The sequence below is a fragment of the Musa acuminata genome, chromosome BXJ2-3 (genome assembly GCF_036884655.1).
Source record: "Musa acuminata AAA Group cultivar baxijiao chromosome BXJ2-3, Cavendish_Baxijiao_AAA, whole genome shotgun sequence".
Taxonomy (NCBI): Eukaryota; Viridiplantae; Streptophyta; class Magnoliopsida; order Zingiberales; family Musaceae; genus Musa; species Musa acuminata.
The window spans coordinates 27,747,501-27,775,490 of record NC_088340.1 but is presented as its reverse complement, the minus strand read 5'-3'; the positions used below and the strand labels follow the sequence as shown (position 1 = coordinate 27,775,490).

Here is a 27,990-nt window from a genome sequence, read left to right as displayed (position 1 = left end):
GAGCTGGCCGTGAGTCATACCTGTCAGAACTCCTTCTAACTCAGTGAATTATTATCTCTGTAATAATTCACTCGACTCATCGACTACGGAAGTACTAGGCCACTACGCCGTAGTCCCCAGACGATACAGGGGAATCCAATCCATTGGACCTGTCTGTCCTCAGTTACCATGTACCTATAGTCCCTCATCCATCTAATATCCCAGAGACCGTATATCGAGCATGGTGCTGTCAGACCCATACGGTTTCTACTCGAGTCTCGCTCTAATCGGATTCTCCCGGAGAACTCTTTCTCTCTCAACCCGAATGACCCTGGCCAGGGATTTGTCTGAGCAAGAACACATGGGATATTCCTCTCATGATACCGAGAGTGGATGATCCTCTATCGACACTCAATAGTCCTCGTAAGGTCGACTACCACTCCCAATGACCAGCTGTACTAGATCTGGGAACAGCCAAACCTATAAGTCTGGTATCAAAGAGTGGAGCACTCATACAGGACATCCTTGGTGTCTCAAGTCTAAGAACCAGATACACCACTAGGACTACGGAATCGTTGTCTGACAATAAGGCATCATCAACCATCCAGCATTCCGTAAGCGGATCAATCAGTGAACTCATTCTCCAATGAGCACCTGTACTGTATCCCTAGTGTCCCTACACGAGCAGCTATGAGACCAGCTGCATCCATCATATGGACGGGTATACAGCACACCAGTCTATCCGGTTATCACGATGTCCCTCTCGAGTAACCTATGACCGGGATTATTTAGGATATGTGTTTAAAGGTGAATCGATCTCATTATCGTGATCTCATCACGATCCGATTCCTATTGCACAAATCCAAGGACATCACAATATATATGCATTTATGCAATAGTTATAAAGTGATATACGCCAAAATATAATAAGCAAAAAGATTCTGTATCAAGTCACACGTGCCATCACTCACGTGATTGGCTTGCTGGGCACTTATGACTAGCAGAGGCATAGTGCTTTCCTTGGACAGAGGTCAAGGATATGAACTCTTGTAGAGGCAAGAGTAAGATCATGTTGTTCCATGGGTCCTTCATTCTGATGGAGCGGACTCATTTTGCATGATGCAAAAGATGAAGGGAGTTTCTGAGCACATGCATCTTATCTCGGAAAAGTATGTGATGGAGGAACTAAGGCAACTCAATTTGCGGAGGCGAAGTTGGGTTCGGAAGGCCTTAGCACGGGGCAAGAGGACGCAGAGGCGGGTACTCTTGAAGAATATGCCGTAGTGTTGCCATTCAAGTTGCCATGAAGGAAGCGGTGCATAGCGAAGATTGTGCTGGTAGGGGCAGAGGCCTAGGATCCAGACAATGGTGTACTAATTGCAGCGAAGTTAGGGGACTTCGGGAGCTACTAGGCGACGGACTGTCCTAGAGTGGTGCTTCATCTAGGTGTAACCCAAGAGTGGGTGGATGAAGGTCGATTACCAAAGGAGCGAACAAAATTCGAAGGTGGAAGAGACCCTGCGATGTATTGGCAAAGGCCACACATGGAGGGCAGAAGCCACACATGGAGGGACCACAATTCGAGTTCATCCCACAAGGATCAGAATGCAATGGAGATATCACCAGGAGGTGACATGGTGCAGCGGATCATGGTGGAACAGTTCGTGGCAATGCGATACACATGAACTAGTCTCGTGAGGGACTAGATCATACGAAGGTATGATCGGGAGCTATTGGAACTCCACTTCAGTAAACAACATGACGGCAAGAAGGGTTATGGATTCAAGGAGTGAAGGCCATAGTACCGCAGAGGCGGGTCTTCCGTGCGTGCATCGAATTTTGCATCGGATGAAAGCCTTAGTCATCAGCATATGGGGGTTGTGTTCCACCAAGGGAAAAGTTTGAATGCAAGTACCAGTGAGTCCCATGGGAGGGACTTGATCATATAGAGGTATGATCGAAGTAGCTCAGCTGGAGAGTTGGACTGCTCCAGAGCTCATATTCGCTTAAGGGAGCCTGGCAAGTCAGAGGACTAGGTCGAGTAAGCGAACGTTATAACCAAGGAAGCTAAGGAGAATATAATCAGTGCAAATCCTACAACGTGATGGCAGAGACCATACATGGGAGTTGTAGTCTGTCTTTCCATTGACCAAAGGGAGTAGCTTGGAGAATACAAAGGTGTTGAAGCAGGGGGTCGAAAGGGGCGAGGAAGCGACGACGAGTCCAGAGGGACTTAGCTACCCAAAATCAAGCATCAGTTAGAATGGAGGTGAACTCAGAGGAGTGCCACGGAGACATATCTACTGATCGTGAAGAAAAGAGATGCAGATGCGAGGTGACGGATAGTAGGGCCATGGGCATGGCAACGCCATGGTACCGCAGAGGCGGGACTTCCGTAAAAGGCATTAATCCCTTGCTCTCATGGAGGGATAGCGCTTGGTCGTAAAAGGGGCCGAGGAGGCGGAGCATGCAGAGGCAAATCTCCAAGTACCGAGACAAGGCTGAAGGGCAGAGGCCAAGGAACTTCGTAAGACCGGTGTCAACGAGCTTCTCATCAAGATAGCCAAAAGTGAAGGACTTCGGGTCATGCAAGAGTGCATGACCAAGGAACGAAGCAGACAGTACGTGGTGCTGTACCTTTACTACTCAGTGGAGTAGGCGGTAGGGTTGATGGAGAAGACGGTACAATCCCAGAGGCGACCAAACCTATGAGAGAATCACTCTAAGTTGGGGTGAAAACTTCTTGCATTCCCGAAGTTCGACGGCATTGAGAAGGTGAATCACAGTAGCTAACTTAATGCAAGGAGTGCAAACACTTCAAGTGCTTCAGAAGTGTGAGCAAAGAGCAGGCGAAGGCCAGTAACCAGCTCGATGCATGGAGTACAACCTCGAGGAGGTGGGCGAAGTCAAGTAACCTTTGCTTTCTCAATCCTTAAGAGAATGAGCGAAACCGAGTACCCCAATTCTCTTATCTATCCAGCAGAGGAGCTCTGCACAAGTTCAAAGACTATTCGAAGATAATGGAAGACAATAGTTGTCAAATCCTCACCAACGATGATTAGTGCTACTGAGAGTAGATTGTCCACTTCATTTTCCAATGAAATGCTAATCGAAAGCGAAAGTTATGCGAACCTACTTGGAAGTGACAACTAAGTGAAAGAAGAGTCAATGGGTAAATTTTGTGGAGGAAGGACCCAAAACTTCAGAAGTTTGTGAGACGATGCTCGTTAAAAACTCTAACAAGCATCTACCCAGTTCAAACAGCATGAGACATTTGAGAGACTAGCGCAGTAAGGATGATCTTTTCCTTCATTTGGAGGATCCGTAGGAATCAACAAGGATCAACACAACTCAGCCAACCCCACACCAGAGTCAGAGTCATTGGTGAGTTGAAGCAGCATGGCGGATTAAAGGTTCGACTACTCAAAAACAACAGCGGAGAGCAGTTGGGAGCCAAGAGGCATATTGTAACTAGAGCAGAAGATTGAAGACTCAGCAAAAGCGAGGAGTTGTAGTGTCGACAAAGGCTTCAACGAGGACGTCGAAGGAATAAGTGGGGGAGAATGTCACGGACAAACTTCTAAACAAGATGTTTGATGTAATGCTTATATATGTCCGTGTCTTTTGGTATATTCATACTTTGACTAGCATGTAGAGGGACAGCCAAAGGCTTAATAATCTCATTTTAGTTCAGTCTGTAATGGACCATTTTACCCTTTGTTGTGCAACTATTCAGAGCTTGTAAAGTCTGTTTGTAATTTGCTTTGTCTATGAAGTATTTTCGGAAATGTTTGCTTGTGGATCCCGAATAAGGCATTTTCTCTAATCCGTTCTCTCGTTTGTGGGTCCTAAGGGACATGGGAGGCTTCGGGGAGGCTGACCTTTGCGGACAGACACGCAAGGGTACCACATGACTTAGGCAAAACCAGCTAAGTCCGTGACAGAACGTCCGGACTTCCGATGAACTCTCGAACTCCTAACGAAATCTTGTCCTTGACTTTGAGACTTTGTTTTGCTTTATGCCTTGCTATCATTGTTAATCCTACACACATAAAAATATACTTCGATCTAAACAATTATTACTAAGCATGAATCATGTTGTCTGGCATGTCATTGGTCCATCGACGCTTCGTCCGATTCTTCGGCACATCGTCCTCTCTTGCGGCCTATTGCCCAATCGGCTAGTTGACCTCCGCAACTCCGATATCCTTGGCTCAATATCCGCTCTTTTTGGCCCGATGCCCGAATCCATGGCCCAAAGCCTTCTATCGATACGTCGACCAATCCTCCGGCCCGACATCTAATCTTCTGACATGTTTTCCGACCCAACATGATTCTTCCTGCTTTAAATGTCTCTCCCTGATCGAAGCATCCTACATCACTTAAAACATAGATCAAATCGTAAACACTTATCAATTGGTTTCATCATCAAAATTCGAGATTCAATAAATATTACTTTTAAGTATCTAATTTATTTTTATTGTTTTAAAGTAAGATTGTTTGGGATTAGATTGAAATCTTACACAAATTCCAGCACTAAATATTATATCTAGTTGTAGTAAGATATAGTATATTGTCTATCATGCCTCTATATATTTTTTTATCAAAGCATTCTCTTTTACTATTCATATCTAATTTAGTAGAAATATTCATTGGTACATTGGTAGTCTTAGCATTGTCCATATAAAATTATTTTAATATATTAAAAATATACTTGGTTTGATTAATGAAAATCTTATCATTTAGTTACTTAATTTGTAGTCCTAAAAAAAATCAATTCATCTATTAAACTCATTTCAAATTTTTAGTTGATACTTTTAATAAATAATTTAGATAAATATTTAATATAAATTTGTACCAAAAATGATATTATCAATATAATTTTGAATAATAAAAAAATATTATAAAATATTTAATGAATGATGTGGTATCGATCTTACCATTTGAAAATTTATTTTAAATAAAAAAAGAGCCCTAGGTGCTTACTTCCATAGAAAGCCTAGATAATTTATAAATATAATTTGAAAAAAATATTTTCAAGGGTGAGAGATTCAGGGTCAAAATTTAATGGCATGAGTTTTTAGATTTTCTAATATCTCTTCTATTCGATACTCTTCTATGATTTCTTGATTACAATCATTAAAAGATTTTCTAGATATTAATGCTTTTGATTTGTAATCTAATCCACATTGATTTTTTCCTTTAATGAGGCATGATTCATCATCTTGAGGGCAATCTCTAACTTCAAAAACATATCCAAAAAAGGGTTTCAAGGAAAGCATCAAAGATCGATCAAAGAAGCTTGAACGAGAGGGTCAATTAGGGTTAGTAGTATCGACGACAAAGGCGTGGAAGTTGATGTAAGCAAAGCGATGGGAGGCACCAGAGGTATGATCGCGATAAACTCGAGCATGAGATATAGGGTCGAAGCCGATGAAAGCATGGATAAGATCCGCCTCATTCCCAATCAAGTCGAGGTCACATGTAGAGCGTTATGTGTGGCATTGCCGATAAGAATATATCACACTTTCCCATATCGCGTCATTGATTTCTTGATTTCGAGAGCCTCGTCTCTCCTAGTCCAAATGAAAGACGAGAAGGATGGTGTGATTTGAGTGCGAACTTAAGGGTACGACATTTATATTGGACAACCAGGAAGGATGGACTAGACAATTATGATGAGATCACATAGTGGTTTATCAGAGGAGGTGCCTGTGATGGATGGTCCATATTTCCTTAAATAACTTTTGTGATTAAAAGATTCTCTTTTCTATTGTTTCTTCTTTACTTGTGTTAAATGAATCTACGCCAATCATGTTAACAAGCATGATATAGTATCACTCTTCATCCACGGCATCGTTCTTTCATCCTTGAAGCTATGGGAATCATGTTAACAAGCATGATACGGCATCGTTCTTCGTCCACATTGACTTGGATCTTATTCCCAGTCTCCCCTGCTGAGATTTTAATTGATGGTGTCCTTTTGCGAACTCGCTTTAAAGATGGATAAAGAAACCACGCACATTCCACCGCCACTCAACGCCACCTCTCGCCGTGCCACCGGAAGCTCGTATTCGAAATGAACAGAGAAGGGGAACCTCCTTATTCTGCTGCGACCGCTGGTGGCGGTGGTGGAATTAAGCCATGGGTTTTAATGCTGTTGTTCTCCGTTCTTATTCTACTCTTCTTTCCTCCCTGGCTCTCTTCCTCTTCCCGTATCTCCCGTCCCATTGTGACGAGGAAGGGATGGGATGCCCTCATCTTCCTTCTTGTGCTCTTCTTCGTTCTCTGTGGCGTCCTCGGCCGCCGCTCTGGCGGCGACGGTCCCGAGAGCTCCCCTCGGCAGGCCCTCGACGACTGGCTCAGGTTCACCAGTCCCACCGCCCAGGTTAGGTACTCCCGCCCCCTGCAGACCAGTCCAACGGCGGGCTTTAATCGGATGCGGAGCAGCAGCTACTACCCGGATCTGAGGCCGGATGTGATGTCATTGGGCAGCGGTGCCGCTGCAGCAGCCGACGCCGACGGGTGGCGTTGCTACGATGATATACAGCATTATCGCCGGGGGCCGGAATCCAGGGGTTGGCAGCGGCAGAATTTTGGGGATATTAAGTCGAAGACGATTCCGGTGGACACCTTAGTCCTGCGGCGGAGCCCTTCTCCGATATCTAGATCTTCGCCGAGCCCGCCGTCGCCACCGCCGCAACGGCAGCAGAGGAGATCGGTATACAAGCTCCCCGGGAGAGAGGTGGACGAAGATGGCATTTTTGGATTGCAGATGCCCTATCCACCGTCGCCACCACCGCAGCGCCAGTCAAGGAGGAGGAGCGTCGAGGAGTTTCCAGAAGGGAGAGAGGTGGACAAAGATGAGATTTTTGGATCGGAGAAGCCCCAGTTGCCGTCGCCACCAAGGAAGCGCCAGTCCAGGAGGAGGAGGAGCGTGGAGAAGTTCCCGGAAGAGAGGAAGGTGGACAAAGATGAGATATTTGGATCGGAGAAACCCCATCCACCGCCGCCTTGCAGACAGCGACAGCCGAGGAGGAGGAACTTAGAGAAGCTTCCTGAGAGGGAAGCGGAACAAAGCATAAACCTCGAGATCGAGAGGCACCCGCTGTCGCCCCAAGCGCCGGCGAGATCACGGCGTCGGAGGAGGAGAAGCGTCGGGAATACTCTAAAATGGGAGGTGAAGCAAGATCATAACTTTTTGGGACTCGAAAAGCCTCGTAAGTCGCCGCCGGCGTCGCCACCGCCTCATCTTCTGCCGCCACCGCCGCCGCTGCCACAGGAGGAGGAGAAGAGGAGGCATGAAAAGCGGAGTGGCGGTGGGGTGAAGGACTCCGCTGCCGCAGCTATCACTTTGTTTGATCAGCAGAAGAAAGGAAGCAAGGCGATGAGATCTCCCGATGATGTATCGCTTCACTACGAGGTCTCCGCTTCTTCCCATTCTCCACCGCCACCACCTCCCCCGCTCTTCCACCATGTATTCTCTCACAAGAAAGGGGAAAGCAAGAAGTGCCAGATCAACTCGTTCTCAGCAGCTCCTCCACCACCTCCGATGCGAATCCGTCAGTCCAGGGAGCAAGTCTTACACCCACCGCCCTCTGCTCCATCACAGAGCGAGGGGAAAGAAAAGACCGACCATAACAAGGTGCCCTTCCCGCGTTTGTCCTCCCTGCCACCACGGCCACAAAAATCCCAGCTTTCTAAGCACCCTCTCCCGCCCTTATCCCCCAAGATACCGCCGCCTCCGTCGGATGAGATGGTGAGGAGGCACAGCAGCAAGGACCATGAGGGAGAGACGAAGGCAAGAGAAACAGAGGTGGGGGTGGGGGTGGCAGTTTTCTGCCCGAGCCCAGACGTCAACAACAAGGCGGACCTCTTCATCGCCCGATGCCATGCAAATTGGAAGCTCGAGAAGCAGAACTCCAGACGAGACAAGGAGCGGCGGAAACTACAAGGAGGCGAATCGAGTGTGGCCACCAGGCAGTCCAACGAAGACCGGGTTCAGGCGATTCCGCCGTCGCCTGCGGGGAGCGTAAAAGCTTCTCCCTGACAGGAAAATTTTATTCACTTTACTTGCTTCATCCAGTTTCAATTAGCTCAAATTAGTTCAGATTTAAAAAAAGTAATTTGAAATCTTGTGATTTTATGTTCCATCCGGATTTTGATAAATGGAAGAAATAAGAAAATAAAGATCAATGGACGATCTTCAAAACCAGATCCTTTATTATCTCACTTTACTAAATCATGTATCACAAGTAGCGAGTATAAATTTGTTGGAAAGACCAAGACAAATTATATACTACATCAAAAATCGTTCAGCATAAAACAAACGTTAACCTTATTGCCAATCGTTCAACTTCTAAATGCTTGTTGAAGTAGAGAAGAGAATCCTCTCACTTCTTGACGGTAGACACTGAGCAGCACAGAGTCAGAACAGGGGCTTATTGCCAATAAATACAACTCATCAAAAGAATCATGAAATTAAATCAACAAATCAAACCCGATTACTAAAATCATAATCTACCCCTGGTTATGCTAATTCGGCATGAATAGAATAACATCATATCTACAAGACGAATATGCACCTCTTGGGCATGAATAGGAAACTTGAAGATGAAGTCTACTATTCCTTCCTCTGTAGCAAAAATACAAAGCCCGAGTTCTGACGAATTAGAGGTGGTGGATCAACATCTGCTACCTCTATCTCAGTCATCGTCTTTGAGATATCGTCCACGGAGAATGGTTTGCTGCATGAAAGATTGATCAAGCTTAGATTTTTCTATTTTCAACGAGGAGTTTAGATCTTCTTCCTTTGTTTTTTTAATGGCAGAATCACCTCGAATCATCATCCAACAAGAAAGAACTGCCGACTGCACTATTTGAATCCTCAGTCATCATAACTCTCATACTTGAAATGACCTAAAAAGTGGGGGGTGGGAATAAATGTTCAAAAACAGAAATTCAGCTTCTATGTGGAGGTAACAAATACAGAATGCTAACCTTCCTAAATAAGCAAACTATATTTAAAAGGAGCACATCAATCAGCTGAGTTCAAACTAACCTCTGATGATACGCTGTGTTCCATATTTGTCATTCCAATACATTGTACTTAATCTGTATAACTGTTGTATGCTGAGCACCTGAAAACAGAATCAGATAATAATTCAAAATGGGAACAATAACTAAATTACAATGCTTTGGACATAATAACAGGTCAAAGGAGTGGCCCAAACTGGACATAGATCAGTGGTTATCTCCTTCAAGGTCTTCTTTGGTTTCTGATGTATAACCTGGAACAGTGGACACATTGTATAAGGTTACTAGAAAATCAAAAATAAAATAAATAAACCAATGTGCTCTTCATAAAAAAACATACCAGGAAACCAACAGCCTGCCTAATATGCTTCAATTCACCCCATGCGGAACCTGCATACTGCGACCAAATGATATTTTAGTTTAAAACTTTCACAAAGTTTGTTTGAAATCATAGGAGATCACCTCTTCAGTTGCATCATAGCACCAGTGTTCTAACTCAGTCAGCCCTGCTTTGAGATATTCCCCATTGCTAAATGAACAACACTCGTGCCTCAGCAGAAGGCTATATAACAGAGAAAAAGATTATCCTTTATAATGAGAAAATATGAAAAAAATCACATGGCTAAAAAAGTGAAAGCAATGTAATCACACTTAATATGTACCTGTTGAACAGTTGTACATTTATAAATGAGAAAATTTCGGTGAACACCTTGCGAACCAAAAATGGAGGGACCTGAAAGGTGGAAAGCTAAAGTTTATCGAACATATATCAAAAGTCAAAGCACTGCTACTCAGAACTTACATGATTGGCTCTCAGGATTTTCTAGTTGGTTAAGCTTTTCACTATGCTTTGCCAATGCGTGATCAGTGCCTGCTGGGCCATAGCATTTGCTTGAGATCATGAGCCTCTAATTAAGCTTGCACGAGATGTTCTTGGCGCCTGCACAGTTAACAATATTAAAAAAATTTCAAGCAAAACTATTGGGAAAGTTTTTATTACCTGGATACATGAGGCAAGCAGTGAAGATACTTCTTTCTTTAGATTGTCTCCAATCATTCCATAGATTTTCTCAAGGAAAGCAGTAAGCTGCTGCTTGAAAAGTAGAGCAGGATATTTAGCTTCAACTTGACGCAAATCACTCAATCCACCCATCATGCGACCACTAAAAGAAAAGAGGCCAGCACTCTGAGGAGAGGCTCGAATTCCCTTAGGATGCAAGAAAAGTTAACATAAATTGAGTTAAACAAGGAAATCAGGATGAAGCCATATCAATACTTAAAGCATCATGATCTTCTGGGAAACCAAAGGTTTCACCATCTTACTTGAGACATCCTCCCAAATAAAGCTGACGTTCTACGCCTCTGTGGAGTCAAACTTGCTGCTCCACTTGCTTTTAATGTTCGTTGGAGGAGCAACAATAGAGTACATGAATTGGACAACCAGTGGGATAAAACATCAATGTTATCCTGGGCCTTCAGAGGTACAAATTGCAAAATTAGTAAATCAAGAACTGGTTTAAATCTATGAATAAGATCATGTAGTAGTACTAGTGAGGATTATGTATAAAGAAAATAGTATCGATGTTGTATGTTGTCACACGTCTGATACAAATTTGAAAATGGATTTGGTTCACGATCCACAATATTAATGAAGAAAGACAATTAAACCACCAGCAACAATGACAAAGTTTTTCATACCTCTATAGCTGAGCCTATTGTTTGGATTATACGGTCAAAAATAGTAGTCCTTTCAACTTCAAAGGATCTCCAATGAAGAAGGCATCTGTATATGACACAAGCAGCAATAGGCCTACCCCCAGAGAATCCCAAGTCTTTAGAGATACACTCAATAAGTAAGTCCTGATTTTCCTGGAGAAATAACATTGTGAGGGAAAATACATAGCTTATCAGGAAAATACAGCATTAAGGACAACAAGACATAATAAATTTTAGTATCAATACGATGCACACATTTAAAGCCAAAATATAGAATGGCATTTATTATAAAATTAAATATTGCCATACCTGCTGCTTCTCATTGAGTGACTTATGTGGTTTATCATCATTTTGAAGTTCTCTGGAATTAGGTGAACCAGGACTCAAGTCCTACAGTTTTTAGTGTATAAAAATCGTCCAAGGTTAATTCACTTGTCTTTTGGGTAAATGACTTGATATCTGCCGAAGCCAAATGCTTATCAGAATTGAAATTATCATGCTTACCAAAGCAAGTTTCGATTCACCATTCAGGATATTCTCATTTTCTGTGCTTCTTTGTGGCCAAAGCATCACAATATAATAACAACAATAAGAAATCTAACATACACACAAAAAAGCCTGGTAGTAATGTGCTAGTTGGCTAAATGTCGAAAAAGAATTAAATGAGATAGGGACCTGGAAGATAGTTGTTTTTGAACATGAAGCTCTGCTAGTTGGTGAAATGGCAACCGCCTGTTGACGAAGCACTTGTTTCTCTGACTCCAGGTTTGAGACTCTCTCTTCAAGCCTGTGCTTGGAGAGAAAACACAAATATTACCTTGTAATGTTGAAAGCAAAGCTTCAGGAGGATATGTGACTAATACTTGGTTTCAGCTTTATTACAGTATCATAGATAAACTAAATTTATTAAGGTTCCCATCAACAAGTGCCCAACATGATATATAAAATACTGGGAATAAACAAAAAAGGAATTATGAAATCAGAAACCTTTAAACAGTGTCTTGAAATTGATCAGCTCTCATTTCAGAATCTTCAACTTTCTTGACCAGTTCAATATTTCTGTTCTGAGCTTCAGCAAATGCTTTATTGGCTGAATCTGTTGCCTGCTTTTCTATTAGCAACAAAACCTATGAAGACAACAAGAGAAAAAACACAAAGTTGTTGAATATTCAGACTGAGCAACGTATTAATTAATTTAACAAGACAAATATAATTTGCTATAACATAGAATCTCTCATTAATCAGTGTATTTTTTATAAATTTTTGTAGTTCAATGTTTTCCTGTTACCACATTGTGTACATGGTTATGATTCAGAACTATTAAGTTGTCTATAAAAATAGAAATCTAACATCAGTTGTTCTGTTGGTCGTACCTTAAGGTTTTCAGTTTCAGCATTTAGTAAATCAATCTTTTCTGTATCTTGAACTAAGACAGGGGTTTCCTTTATGATCGGAAGTGCTTCTTCAATAGTTTTTCGTGCAGCCTCCCGTTCCTTAATAACTGTGGATTTTGCTTGTTCTACCTGCAGTTGCATCTCATGCAACATGTCTTGCAGTTTAGCAATTTCTTGTGCTTTTGTCTCTTCTAGATCAGTCTGCAAATTGGAGTGAAACAAGATATGTTGCAACTCATCATGACATCCCAAGCCCAGAATATTAAAGAAAAGAATACAGAAGACTACATCGATATATTACCAACAATTAAATGCTACAAAGAATACCGATTAAGAAGGATATTTACTCTTAGTCTTTTCTCAAGCTGCAAACGCCATGTCAGTTCCTCCACGCGCTTTTCAAGATTGTCTTTGGCCTCTTTAAGGGCTCCTGTTTCCCTGGCAGCCTGCAAAAATTTGAAATAAGAACTACGTTATCCAAAGGCTTCATTTTATTGGAGTTATTTTCAGAAAGCTAGAGATAAGAAGAGACCATTCTTGGCTTTCTAAGCTCTTTCCTTGCAAGTCTCTGTCTCCAAGCACACTGATAAGTAAGTGTTGCCTTTTGCAACCTCTTGTGATAAGAATAATCCCTGTGACAACGCCATTGAGACTGCAAGCAGAGGACAACATATGTTTATAATCATAGTTCAAATCAGTGATTTCAATAGGCGCTCGAGCGCTCGCCTAAGCGCTTGGGCGAGGCGAGGTGAGGCCCGAGCGCCTCGCTTCACTTCCAAGCGGTGCCTCTTTAAAGCGCGCCGCCTGGGCGCTCGTCCGAGCCCAAGTGCCGAGTGCTTCGGGCGAGCGCCTGGGTTAAACCAGGCGACCGAACTAGCGTTTTAGGTCTGGTTCGATCCCTGGTGCTTTAGTTGGTTCAATCGAACCAACTAAAACACTGATATCAGCTGCCGCTGCCCAACCCTAACCTTGCTCTCGTTCACGCTACCGCTGCTGTTGCTCGCTGTCGCCGCTCTTGCTGCCGCTGTCACCACTCTCCGCTACCGTTGCCGCTCGCCGCTCTCGCTGCCGCTGCTCACTTTTACCGCTGTCGCTGCACCCTTTTACCGCTGTCGCTGCACCCTTGGTCCTCCCTTACACTCCTCTTCCTTCTCCTCTTTCGAAAGTATACTGTTAACAATATACTGAATACTATTAACAGTATACTAGTAACAGTAATGTATTTGTATTTATTAGATTAATATTATATTATTTTGATTTTAATACTGTTAAATAATTATATTTATTAATTATATTATATATTTTAATATTTTAGCGTCTCGCTTCGCTTGGGCGAGCGCCTAGCGCCTCGGTCATTTTTAGACCTTGGCGTCTTTTAGCGCCTAGCGCTTTTTAAATCACTGGCTCAAATAAACAACTGGTAAACTAATGTGTTGCAGAACATAGCCCACAGCTCCTTCATGGTGATATGTAATAGTAATCTCTTTCAGGATAAAGTAAAACCATGTAGCTAAGCTTTAACAGCAATATCCAGCAGAGAGAATTAAGGCACCTGAATACAAATTGAAGCTTTAGTTTGCTTTCTCAACCTAAAGTCATTGCGAGCAATCATTGCCCTTGAGCCTGTTTGCAACGTAATTGCTGACATTCGAAGTGCTGTATATGATTTCCTTGCAAAATATCGGCGCAAATTCTTCTGAATTTTGACTGCTGCTGCTTCACGTCTAATGCACTCATACAGTTTACAGGCCAGTCTTCCTGAATTTAACCAAATTGGGAACAAATTTGAAGAATTCTTTTACTGATGCACAAGAAATAAATGAACAACCAAACAAAATATTAGACTTAATAATCAGATCGCGGATCTCCGAACTAAATTCCATAAAATTAAATAAAAGAACAAACTTAACTTAGTCTCAGGGTAACTTAATTTAAAGTTTCAATTGATAACTTTGTAACTTAGTCAAAGTGAATCACTCTCACTCTATTAGGATTATACCTCTCCAGAGAGACTGCAAATAAACAGATGCTTGCCGTAGCCTAAGGAACTCTTTACGAGCAATATATGTACGGATTTGTCTTTGAATTGTTCTGGCTGCTCTTCCAAGCACCTCTGCTCTTCTAGCATCTAATTCAGCCATCTGGCCAGCTCTCAGGAACACTTTGCTCTTGCCTAGCTGCCCATGCAAAGATTCACTATGTAAAAAGTGATATCCTCAAACAGTAATGCTTGACAAATAATAAAGAAGAAAAAATCAACAGATATATGTAGATAAAAGAAAAGTTATACAGAGCAAAATTCTTGTTCTCTAAATCTTTAAAAAGAAACAGGCCCAAAATATTGGCAGAATTTAGTGTAGGACAGAGAATCTGTAATGTAAGCTATTTCCCTTGTAGTTTCCACCCTTCTTATCAATTGATAAAAAGATCTGTACTGCATTCTTCAACGTTCTCAGCTCACTGAAGTTAAACCACAAGTTTTGCCCAGTAGAGGACTTATCAAAAATTTAAAAAAATGGTAACAACAATCATACCTGGTAACCTTTCAATCCAATTTTGTCCAGAATCTTTTGGCATGCAGCCTTGTCATCAAAGCTGTCCAGGATTACAAAAGACCAAGAGGGGGTGCATCAGAATATTTAGATCAAATACATGCATCACTAGGTACTTCATAACTTATTTGAATTTTATTTACGTATGTAAAGAGGCTTACTTTCCTTCCAAAACTTCTGGGGCAAGAAGACTGAACCGAAGGAGAAATTCATAAAATGTTCTTCGAGTTGGATATCCAGCACAGCTGATCCTGATTGCTTCTAGAACACCCTACATGCGTGAAGGCAACAAAACAAAATGGTAAAATATTATGTAAAACTTCGAGAGGGAAGAGGAATCAATTATAGTAAGTAGGAACATACTCCACAGCGCAATTGTTGGATAACATTGAAGTTCTCGAAAATAGAAGGTTTGAGGACGTTTCCATCAGAGATTGAAGTTGTAGCTGACATTTTTTTTATGATCACAAGTCATAACTAGAAATATATTCATGAATAATTAAGTAATTAAATAAATCAACTTGTAAGTTTATGGCACACAACTTTCTTGAAACAGTTTAAGGACGAATATTTGTCATATGACATATTCAACTTGAAAGATTATAAATGTTTATACTTTCTAGCAAGGTATGCAATACCGTATAGTGGTGTTTCGAGGTTGACTCGATATGGTACGGTACTGTGTACCGAGCGGTACGCTAGGGCGTACCAAGCGGTACACCTAATTTAGGTGTAAAACCCTCCGAATATATCTGAAAATATAAAAAAAAGTTATGGTAGGGTTTTTAAGTTAGAAATAAATATAGTAATAGCATAAGTTTAGCAAAATCAATATAAATTAAGTAAGAATAGTATCATATATCTTTTTTGGGCTTTGAAGAATATTTTGTGCAAGGTTCGTATTTCAATCCATTATGGATTGTCCTTATGTAAACATACCTCTTGATTAGAAAATTCTTCCTTTTAATCTTCCCAAATTAACCTCGATTCAATTCATAAATCGTTGTTTTGTAGAGTTTAGGAGAGCACAAATGTGAGAAAAAAAGAGTTTGAGATAGTTTAAGAGAGTATGAAAATGTAATGGATTGAAATAGGAGAGAAGAAGGGTTTAAATACTATGAGAAAGGGCTCCAATGGTCAATAAGATAGTTTAAGAGAGTATGAGAATGTAATGGATTGAAATAGGAGAGAAGAAGGGTTTAAATACTATGAGAAAGGGCTCCAATGGTCAATTTGACCATTGGAGCACTGTATCACTGTTACCGAGCGATTTTAAATATTTCTTCCTCTTACTATAGCACTATATCACCGTAGCACGTTCCATCCGGTAGCGGGCGATCCGCGTACCGGTATGCCGTCGGATCGATATGTACCGCCCATATCGGACGGTACCATTCGAAATTGCATACCTTGCTTTATAGATGCCGGTGGGGAAAAAGAATAAGATTGATGATCCTATTTGTATGACAAGCAAATCTCACTCATTTACTGCATTAGAATAAAATTTTATGTGGATAAAAAATGCAAAATAAAATATACATTTACTATGACTAAAGAAGTCAAATGACAAGTGCTTTGTAATGTGCAGTGAGTTCTATACGTGACAGTTGTGCAAACTGTTGTCAGCACAGAGTGACATTCCAGACGTATATACATAAATAAGTACTACCTCAGCATATCACTACTAAAGAAGTCTAAGGAGTCAATTCATATATCAATTTATTATTAATTATTGAAATATAACCACATCATATTTATACTGTAAAAAAACTACCAAAAAGAACGGACAAAGAAAAAAATTACTTTAAAGCAGGAGCCAATGGAAGAGAACTTTGAAGACTTTGATGTCTCTTCAGGAAGTGGTGGAAATAAACCCGAAACAAATGGGCACTTGGAAGCATTTAGTAAATCCTGATGTTCTGCCACAACATAATCTTTGTTTTTGTCTAAGAAGTAGTCGGCTTGATATGTTACCTGGGTGGATAGTATAGATATACAAGTGAAACCCAAAGCAGATTCAAATAAAAGTACTTAAGCATATCATCAAATGAATAATTACCTCTCCAGCATAATGGCAGATTGTGAAGTTGGTACGAGAAAGTTTCAGTTTTATAAATCTCTTGTTGTTTTTTAATGTCTGATACAATTTTTGAGCAAATGTCTCATGTGTTGACCTGGGAAACATGCTGAATCAAGCAAAAAGTGTGAGATTGGCCAAAGTTCATTTTCCAATATTTTCAGAAGCATAAGTATATGGATATACAGGAATACCATTGTTGCTTATACTCAAGTACAAAAAAGATGAGGTGTTAACCAGCACAAGGGAAGCAATCAACACATACCAGGCTTCATCAAGAAGTGCAATGATGCCTCCAGGTTTCTGAAAGAAGATATAACTTTTTATGTCAAAATGACAAACGAAGTTGGCCATCAAAAAGAAAATTCATACAAAACTGGGAAATAATTAAAAACATACAAATTTGCACATATGGAAAAGGAACAATATATCCACATATGTTAAAATAAATCCAGTAAAGATTGTCAAGTTCTCAAATTGATATGCATCACATTGACATACTAAAATCAGAAAATTTCAGTTATCAAGAAGTAGCATTGGCAGATGTACTTCTAGACTTCTACCATCCACTAGAATGATTTTGTTGAAGCTAATGACAACATTCTGGGATAATCGGTGCATAATCATACACAGTACAGGCTATACAAATCAAAGAATTGGCTGCACCAGTAGTTATTCTAGAAAAGAGACAGAAACATGTTAAGGCCACTGCTGTCATTCAACAAAAAACAAATAATATGCTATGGCTACCAATGTCATATAAACTGAGATTCTCAGTGCTACAACTGCCCTGGGATGATAAAGTGGATTACTAATCGCTATAGTATATACTTAAATGGGACTCACCATTATTTCAAATATAGATTAGAGCATATCTATAACTACAGAGATCTGGTCTGTTACCATCCATTCTTTTTTATGTACATCAATAATCTTTTTTATCCGCAGAATGATGCACTCCCAACCCTGGCATCATACTGAATGGTGCATTGTTGAAGGGAAATTGACTCTACTCCGAATAGTGATACAGCCCTCAACAGGGCTCAGTGGCAGGAAAAAACCATGTAACTGAACCCCCCTGTAGACGGATCAACCTCCTGTTGTTTAATAGAATAAACCAAGGACTAGCGGTGAAATTGTATGTTCCAGCCAGTATTTACTGATCTAACAAGGATCAGTATTGGGCCATATATGTTGCTACTGATATTTACTTATTTATTTTTTATGATACTGACAGTAGAGGTCAGTATATTGATACTGTATAGATCCAACCAATTTAAATTCTTGGAATAAGCAGTGCATGAGCACCTAAGGAGAACATCTTTCCTTTAGTCTTGAGCAATTAATTAAAGTATATGTACACAAAAAGGATTCACAACTAGAAGTTTCCATCCATCAATGATATTTATGTGTACCATTTTCTCCCCACCATACACTACAGTCAATCTTATACACACCATGGTTTCCTCCAGTTCACTTCTATGGTTAACAAAAAATGCAAACAAAGGAACAATTGGACAGAAACTAGACTAATTTTTCTGATACAGATCTATTCTTGAAGGTTACTAAGACTAATACTCACACCAGATGTTCTCTTGATATTTTATCCTATCAATATTTCAATGTTCTAGAAAGCATGATTGTTGTACATGAAAAATAAAGAAATAATCAAAATTTTACTAAACAAAACAGCCAAAAGTTTCTCCAGTAAATCAAAAAACAAAACAAAAGCACAACAGGAAACAACAATAATACACCTTCTCAATCAAATCCAGAACATCTTGGTTATCGACAAACTCTATGTAGCTCCAGTTAATCTCCTCCTTGGTATACTCCTCTTGCTCCATTTTGAAGACATGCTGCACATGGCATCATGTGTTAAATTATAATCAAGAAATATCCAGAATAATGTCAAAAGTTTTGGGAAAACCTGGTTGAAATGTTGTTGCAGCTTTTCATTTGTGAAGTTGATACAGTGTAGTTCAAAACTGTTTTTGAGTGCACGACACAATTAGAATCATCAACTAATAATTTAGACATCAATAGTCACTGAAAGAAAATTGCTTTTTCTTTGTCTTATTGATGGGATTACCTATTACATTTGAAACTTTCAAAACCGTATATATCCAGAACTCCAATCAGCGACTTTGAAGTAGGGTCCTGCCCAATCGATATATTAATTTTCTCTACAAGCCTGCATATGGTGTGACCAATCAAAAGTTTAATTGGATTATCACAAAAGCTCAGTGCTAGAATTATTAGAACAAAATATTAACAGAGACTACCAATCAAACAGATGGGAATAGATGGTTTTTGCTAAGCCATCCCTGCTGACAATTGCAGAAGCAGGATCAAGAGTTCTTGTAATAACTTCTTCAGGGGTCACCATGACACGTTTTTTCAATGCATTTTCTAAACCCTTGACATTGCACCTGCCATAAGCATTATCACATCTGTTGGAGAAAAAAAATACGAATAATAAAAGAACAGAATCAGATAAGTTGAGCATACATCAGAAGTTCAGCTGCCATGTCAAGATGGAATCTTGACTTCTCGTCCTTGATAACAGATGAATCTATCTCTGGCCCTTCAACGAAATCGATATTCCCAATATGAAGTATAGCAGCTACAACCCTAAATATTGCCTCCTGAAATTAAAATTACAATCAAACAACAAAATTTAGAATTGAAGAATCATAGTTAGAATGAACTAAAGTCATATACCTGTTCCTGCTCACTGATTCCAACTATATCCATTGCCCTTCTAGTTGCTAGATATTCTTGAGCTTCATCAACCCCATCTAGCTTAAAGCATTTGGATTGGTTAAGATAATGAAATGACTGGATTTCCCAACTTGTACTTCTCAATCTCCTGCCATATAGGTTAACATTTCATACCATTCCCCTCCACGATGAACATAAGCCATTCCAAACAATGGCAGTGTGTGCATACTATATACCTCATGAGGTGCAGCACAGAGAAGGTAAAAGCAATGGTAGTTCCTTTCAGGATCATTAATTTGACAGACACGAGATCTTTCAAGTAAGTATGTTCTAATAGCGGCACTAGATATCCTTCCATTTTTGTCAAACTGTATCTCAACAAACTTACCGAAACGACTTAATTGTGGCATCATGAACAAAATCAAGAAAAGAAAATTAGATATTTGAACATGACAAATATATCATGGGAAACATATTATTCAAAGCTGATCAAGCATTTGTTTTCAATTTTCAACAAAAGCATCAATGTGATTATTGTTCATAGTTCATAATATTATTGATTGACATGAAAAAGAAAAGTTCACGAAAAGGAAGGAGAACTAATATAGAGTTACCTTGAGTTATTGTTTCGAACAGTTTTGGCATTTCCAAAAGCTTCAAGAACTGGATTGGACTGAAAAATACTGGAACATATTAGTCCAAACTACACCTGTCTGTGTTATTTGCTAAAAGTAAAAGAAGATATTTTATTTGCTAAAAGTAAAAGAAGATAAAATGCTACTAAACGGTAATTATCAAACTCTAGAAAAGAAAATTTATCATATCTTACTTCCAGAACTTGTTGTTCGACGGTCCGTCCTTCTATTCCAGATCATCCACCCAAATATGCCAGGTATCTCATAAGCATCTTAGTTGTTTCAGTTTTGCCAGCCCCACTTTCTCCACTGACCAAGATGGAGTTGCTTTTCCCTTCATTAATCATAGCCCTGTTTATTAATAAAAGCATATTTTTTAGCCCTATTTGTTGCAAATTTGATTAATATTACCTGTAAGCAACATCAGCAACTGCAAAAACATGAGGACTTAGCTCCCCAAAATCTGCCCCTTTATATTGTTCCATCATGTGGGTATCATAGAGATGAGGTAACCTTTGAAATGGGTTCACAGCAATCAGGATATTAACGGTGTATGTCTGGCGAAGCCAGAAAATATGTTCAACGACAGTATAGACAACCCTTAGTATCTAACAGCAATCAAAATATAAAAACAGAAAATAGAATTAGTGGCTCACATATATTTCATTAAGTTCATAACGTGTGGCTGTTAGGATCGGAGCGGCACTAAGAGGGGGGGGTGAATTAGTGCAGCGGTAAAGCGCGATAAACTTTTGACGATTTAAACACTTTCGGAAACTTCGTACGATAAAAGTAATGTTTTCGTTTGAAACCGTTTCGATTGCGTTTTAACTTGAAGGGATAAGTAAGACGGAGACAAAGAAGTAGAGCATTAAAGTGCAAATGGTTTGCAGTAATGTAAATGACAATAAGTAAATGCAAACCAGAGATCACGCCGATTTTACAGTGGTTCGGTCAAATGACCTACATCCACTTGCGAGGCCCCTCTTCGATGAGGCTCCCACCTTCCACTAGCAAATCTCTTGAAGGGGAAGGGTAAATACCCCTCTTACAACTTTTTACAAGCGGTTCACTCTCTTACAGATTTTCAGCAAGAAAGAAGGAGGTGAACACTAGCAAATTGAAAACAAGACTAGCAAAGACTTTTCTAAGACCTTTCTCTCAATCAATTGCTTCTCAAAAAGTTGTTATCTCAGCTGAGATTTAAGGGGTATTTATAGGCCTCAATAGGATTCAAATTTGGGCTCCAAAATTTGAATTCTCTTTGGGTTCCCGATGCTGGCGGTGCCACCGCCTGTCAGTGGCGGTGCCACCGCCTGTCAGTGTCAGACACTAACAGTGGACGGGCGGTGCCACCGCCCAGCCAAGCGGTGCCACCGCCTGGCTCTCGGGTGTTGGGCAGTGCAACCGCCCAGTCTGGCGGTGCCACCGCCAGACCCTTCGGTTCACTGGTTGGGCTTCAAATTTAGCCCAAACCAAGTCTAATTTTAGGCCCAGTTGACCCCTAACCAGGATATAGGATTATCTCTTAATCCTAATCCTAATTACAAGTGAACTACATAACAAAAAAAAAAAACATCCTAAGCAAGTTTTCAACCGCGAACGTCGAGTCTTGTTCCGGCGAGCTTTCCGACGAACTTCTTCCGACGGACTCCCAGCAAGCTCCCGAACTTGTGATGACTTTAACGAGTAGCCGAGCCTTCTCGGTGATCTCCGTGAACCTCCGACGATCTCTTCGGCGAACTTCCGAAAATTCCGACAGGTTCCCGATTTCTTCTCGGTTGGTTCCGGCAGCATCTCCGACGATTCTTCGGACTCTTAAACGTCCATCGAACTTGACTCCGGTATTCTTGCTTTGTGTTTTCTGGTTATCGTAGTTAATCCTGCACACTTAACTCAATAATATGGATTAGATCAATTAACCCATCAATTGATTTTATCATCAAAATCTAAGATTCAACAATCTCCCCCTTTTTGATGATGACAATCAATTGATGACGGAGTTAAACATAACTCCCCCTATCTATATGCCATATTATGAGAAGATAAAAACACTTGAATTCCATCCCATTGAATTCAAGCATAAACCGATAAGTTCTAACCGTAGAACTTATCGTTATTCCCATTAAGCATAAGTAAATGCGAAACTTCGATGAAAATCATTTTCAAGTCGAATGATAAGGGCAATTTTTATTATGATAGGAGATAAAGATTTTCAACATGAATTTCATGATGTAGATGTGAGGCATGCTTTCAATATGATCAATCAATCTTGCGATATTCTCAAAGATTTTGCAAGGCATATAAGACATTCGTATCACACAAACTTTTGCAATTCATATAAGTCATGCTATCAAAAAGGTACAGGTCATCACTTTTCTCCCCCTTTGTCATCAACAAAAAAGGAGACGAGACTAAGCACGCAATTTGTGATCATAAAATCATTAGAGAAAGAATACAGCATTAAGATTAATCATTCAAATTTGCCAAAAATACTTATCCAGAATTCATCTTAAAAGGAAAAATCAGCATTCATCCAGAAGCATATATCCAGAATTTTAAAAATACATTTAAAAAGAAGATTCAGTTTTCGTTCAAAAAGATGACCAGCTTGGAACTTGATATTAAGAGTAAACAGAACAGAATAAAAAGATACATCAATCCTTATGAGGTAATCCATAGTGCTAATACATAACATCTATTTTTTGATTTAGTTGTCGTAGTTCTTTCAAAATTTCAATTTGCTGGAGTTGAATTTGTTCTTGCTGCGATTTGAGTTGGTCTTGTTGGAATTTGATCTGAGACAGTTCTGCCATAATGAGTCCTTTAGAGGATGAAACAGGAGCTGAAGGTGCTACACTAAAGGGACTAGGAGGAGGAGATTCATTTCCCCTAAAAATTGGTGTTTCTGGTTGTTCTACTGGTGGAGGAATAGGATCAGTCCTTCTAGGTTGCCTTACCCATATTCCATTGTTAAATGTGCACCTAAGTCTCTTTAGTAGATTTTTATTGATGATGTTATATCTATCACTTTGAATTGTTTCTTCATCGGGTGGGATGCAAATGTCATAGGAACGAAGAAATCTAGTGATTAACTCCCCATATGGCAACATAATATCTTTAGCTGTAATATCCTGCATGTGTTGCCGTATTGAGTATCCAAAACAGTTATGTTGACCGGTCATAATCCAATACATAGTGCTTATCTCTATTAGACTCATTTCATCAAGATGATATTGCTCAGGGAATAGTATGCTTGTCATGATATGATGAAGAATCTTAGAGTTAAAAGGTAGTAAGTGTTCGCAACTCTTGGGTATTATTCCGAGGTCCGAGTTTGCAAAAATGGTTTCAACAGCTTCGGTGTAAGTTGCTCCTATTATATTAACATCCCATTTTCCTCTAAAATAACAGCCCCTATCTTTTTCAGTGATTCCAATTAGTTCACAAATAAAATTATCAGAAATCCTAATTTGTATTCCTAAAATGTAAGTACTTAGGCTATCGTTATCTACCCATAGGTTTGCATAAAAGAGCCTAATTAACCTAGGATAAATTGGTTCATCTATTTGTAAGAGAGGTAGGGCCTCTAGATAAGCAAACTACCTAATGGGTTCTAAGTCTCCTAGTTCATCGAGATCAACGTGTTTACCCTTATGGATATATCTTGTTTCAAAATTTGGAAACCTAAGAGCTTCTTCTTTGGATCTAAAAAGATCATGATCATATGAATCTCCTTCAATCATTTTCCCTTTTGATCTCTTAGGAGCCATTATCTAGACAAGATGATAAAAGAAATATGAAATTGTAATGAGTAGGTAAAACAAGAAGAAAGGGAAGGAAAGATTTTACCTTATGGAGTGTTTCTTGGATGATGGAGAGCTTGGACCAACAAGAATCCCTCTTCAAGGTATGCAGAGGTTAGAATGAGGGATTGAGAGAGTTTGGGAGAGTTGGAGCAAGGCTTCCACGAGTTGGGGGCGGTGTCACCGCCGGCCCTAACCATTTGAGATTTATAGGGTGTCTCGGGCTGTGCCACCGCCAAACCAAGCGGTGCCACCACCTGGCGCCCGAGCGCTCAGGCGATGCTACCGCCGGTTCTGGCGGTGCCACCGCTGGCGTGCTGCGTTAATTTAATTTTTTTTTTTTTTTTTTTTGAGGTGTTTGACTCGAGATAGGTTAAGATAATGAGTTGTACTTCAGTATATCATCTTGAATCGAAGGAGAATGATGAAGTCAAATCCATAGAAGAACAGAAAAGGATGAGACATTTTTCGAAAAATATATTCAAACAAGCTTATTTTCAGGGACAATTTAACATGCCTAGTTCCCTTCTAATGAATTCAAATTGGTCTTCATTTAAGGCTTTTGTAAAAATATCTGCCAATTGATCAATTGATGCTTTGTGTTAATAAATTCTAAAACAACATTATTGTTAAGGACATGATCGCGTATGAAATGATGCCTAATATCGATATGCTTAGTTCTAGAGTGCTGAATTGGATTTTTGGTAAGACATATGACACTAGTATTATCACATTTTATGGGAACATTTTTGAAGTGAATTCCATAGTCTTCTAATGTATTTTTCATCCAAACAACTTATGCACGGCATGCACATGCAGCAATATATTCGGCTTCCGCCGTAGATAGTGCAACTGAATTTTGTTTTTTGGAAGTCCAAGAAACAAGTGCATGTCCTAAAAATTGGCATGTTCTGGATGTACTTTTTCTATCTATCCTGCATCCGCCAAAATCGGCATCTGCATAAGCTATTAAATCGAATTTTTCAGATTTTAGATACCACAATCCTAGATTTGGAGTTCCTTTAAGATACCTAAATATTCTTTTAACACTTTTAAGATGAGATAATTTAGGATTTGATTGAAACCTAACGCAAAAATCATCTTTTATGGCCTCGTCAATGCATTTAGGTTCGATTTGAGAAAGGAAGGCGGCGTTAGCACAAAAATTCTTGAAAGAGGAATGAGTTTGAACCCCTTTTGATGTATCTCCTATAATTAGCTCCTTTAGATGAGCATCTATATACTTCCATTCCTTGGGTAAGGAAATTTCGGAAGAAGGTGCATCCAAGTTGCTATTTTGAGGAGGGGGTTCATTTAAATTCAAATTATCAAAACCAAGATCATCATCAAAATCATTTTTCTTTAAATTAGAAATTTCATTAAAGACTACATGAATAGACTCTTCTATTACTAAGGTTCTTTTGTTAAAAACCCGAAAAGCTTTAGAAACGGAAGAGTAACCAAGAAAGATACCTTCATCGGATTTAGCATCAAATTTTCCTAAGGCATCCCTTTCATTCAAAATAAAGCATTTACAACCGAAAACTTTAAAATAGGAAATATTTGGTTTTTTGTTATTCCATAATTCATAGGGAGTTTTTGATAAGGATGGTCTTATTAGGACTCTATTCATGATGTAGCAAGCCGTATTTACGGCTTCGGCCCAAAAATACTTAGGTAAACTATGTTCATTTAACATAGTTCTTGTCATTTCTTGTAGGTTTCTATTTTTTCTTTCAACTACTCCATTTTGTTGGGGATTTCTCGGAGTGGAGAAGTTGTGATTGTATCCATTAACTTCATAAAAATTTTGAAAGTCACGGTTTTGAAATTCGCCACCGTGATCACTCCGAATTGATGAAATCATGAAACATTTTTCGTTTTGAGTGAGTTTACAAAATTTAGAGAAGCACTTGAAACAATCACTTTTGTAAGCTAAGAAATAGGTCCAAGTGTATCTAGTATAGTCATCCACAATTACAAACGCATATTTGCTTCCCCCTAGACTTGTTGTGTCAATTGGTCCAAATAAGTCCAAATGAATCAATTGTAATGGTCTAGTGGTGCTAATTTGAGTTTTTGGTTTGAAACTAGTTTTTATTTGTTTACCTATTGACATGCATCGCATACTTTGTCCTTAATAAACTTTATATTTGGAATTTCTCGCACTAATTCTCTAGATGAGATCTTAGATATTAGTTTCAAGCTTGCATGGCCTAGTCTCCTATGCCAAAGCCAAGCATCATCATTTAAAGCGGAGAAGCACATTTCATTACTTAGTTCATCAAGGTTGATGGTGTAGACATTATTTTGTTTTAATGCAATCATAGTTATGTTATGGTTTGGTTTTTCAATAATACACACATTTGATTCAAATCTAACGATATAACCTTTATCGCATAATTGACTAACACTCAAGAGATTATGTTTCAATCCATCAACTAGTAAGACATCATCAATAGAAAATTTTAATTTGTTACATATGGTTCCCTTGCCAATGATTTTGCCTTGGTTGTTGTCTCCGAAGGTAACGTACCCTTCTTCTTTGCTAGTGAGCATAGAGAAATGAGATGGATCTCCAGTCATATGTCTTGAGCATCCACTATCTAGATACCATCTCTTGCTCCTAGCTTGTGATGGTGTATGTTTCTACAAGAAGGGATTATTTTTACGTATCTATTTTCTTTTGGGTGTCTTAAAAACTGATTTAACTTGTTCATCATATTGCATAGAGTTGATCATGGCTCCTTTAGGAACCCAAATTAGTTTGTTCGGACTAATTTTCTTGAATGGACATTTATAAGTTTTATGTCCATATTTGCAACAAAAGTTGCAATTGCTTTGGTGCCGAACATGTAAGACGGGGCCTTTAATGAAGGTGGTTGGATTTTGGTGAGGACTTCTCACAAATCCGATTCCACTTCTTTTAGGAACGTGACCCTTATTTGTAAGGATCATGTTCAAAGATTTGCTACCAACCTCGAATTTCTTCAAGGTGTCCTTAAGTAGCAAGTTCTCCTTTTGGAGAGATTCTAGATCATAGCATTTTATACATGGAGCTAAACTATCAAGATATTCAGTTTTTAATTTATCGATATCACAAGTGAGATTATCATGCTCCTTTTTTAGTAATTTGTATTTTCTACTAATTGTCTTACATTCATCAAATAACTCATGGAAAGCATTTAATAATTCATGATAAGGTAAATCTACATCAATTAAATCTGTTACCTCTTCTCCGATGGCCATTAGGGCATAATGAGCAACTTGCTCGGTGTTGGACTCCTCTTCTTCGGACGCGCTTGAATCATCCCACGTTGCCTTGAGCGCCTTCTTCTTTGATGTTCTCTTTTTGGCTTGAGGACAATCGTTCTTGTAGTGTCTCGATTTTTTGCACTCATAGCAAATCACTTGGTCCTTCTTGTGTTCGAATTTATTTTTTGTATTATTTTTAAATTTGTTCTTTCTTAAATATTTTTTAAATTTTTGAGTCAAAAGTGCAATGTCATTGTCACTGTCCTCATCACTTGATGTTCCTTTCAAGTGGTCTTCTTGTGATGTGAGTGTCATATCCTTCCTGTTCTTTGGAAGGGGGTTCTCGAACTCGTCATGAGCTTGACATGTCATTTCGTAGGTCATTAGAGACCCAATAAGTTCTTCAAGAGGGAATGTTTTAAGGTCTTTAGCCTATTGAATTGCCGTAACTTTTGGATCCCAACTTTTAGGGAGGGATCTTAAGATTTTAGTTACTAGTTCAAAGTTAGTAAAATCTTTACCAAGAGCTTTGAGTCCATTGATGACATCCATGAACCGGGTGTACATGTCTCCGATGGACTCACTTGGTTTCATTCGGAAAAGTTCGTAAGAGTGCACAAGGATGTTGATTTTGGACTCTTTCACTCGGCTAGTGCCTTCATGAGTAACCTCAAGAGTTCTCCAAATATCAAAAGCCGAATCACAAATTGAAACACGATTAAATTCATTTTTGTCTAGTGCACAAAACAAGGCATTCATAGCCTTTGCATTTAAAGCAAAAACCTTCTTCTCCGATTCATTCCATTCGCTCATCGG

General features: G+C 39.5%; 1 protein-coding gene and 1 pseudogene across 1 annotated transcript; one reads left to right on the top strand and one right to left on the bottom strand.

Annotated features, from left to right (window-relative positions):
• Positions 1–6,058: 6,058 nt before the first annotated feature.
• LOC103972936 (pollen-specific leucine-rich repeat extensin-like protein 1) lies at positions 6,059–8,029 on the top strand. Its single transcript, XM_009387350.2, has one exon. It carries the CDS (start codon positions 6,059–6,061, stop codon positions 8,027–8,029), a length of 1,971 nt encoding a protein of 656 aa, XP_009385625.2.
• Positions 8,030–8,300: 271 nt separating this feature from the next.
• The window catches only part of LOC103972924 (myosin-17-like), a 27,956-nt pseudogene continuing 8,266 nt past the window's right edge, over positions 8,301–27,990 (bottom strand).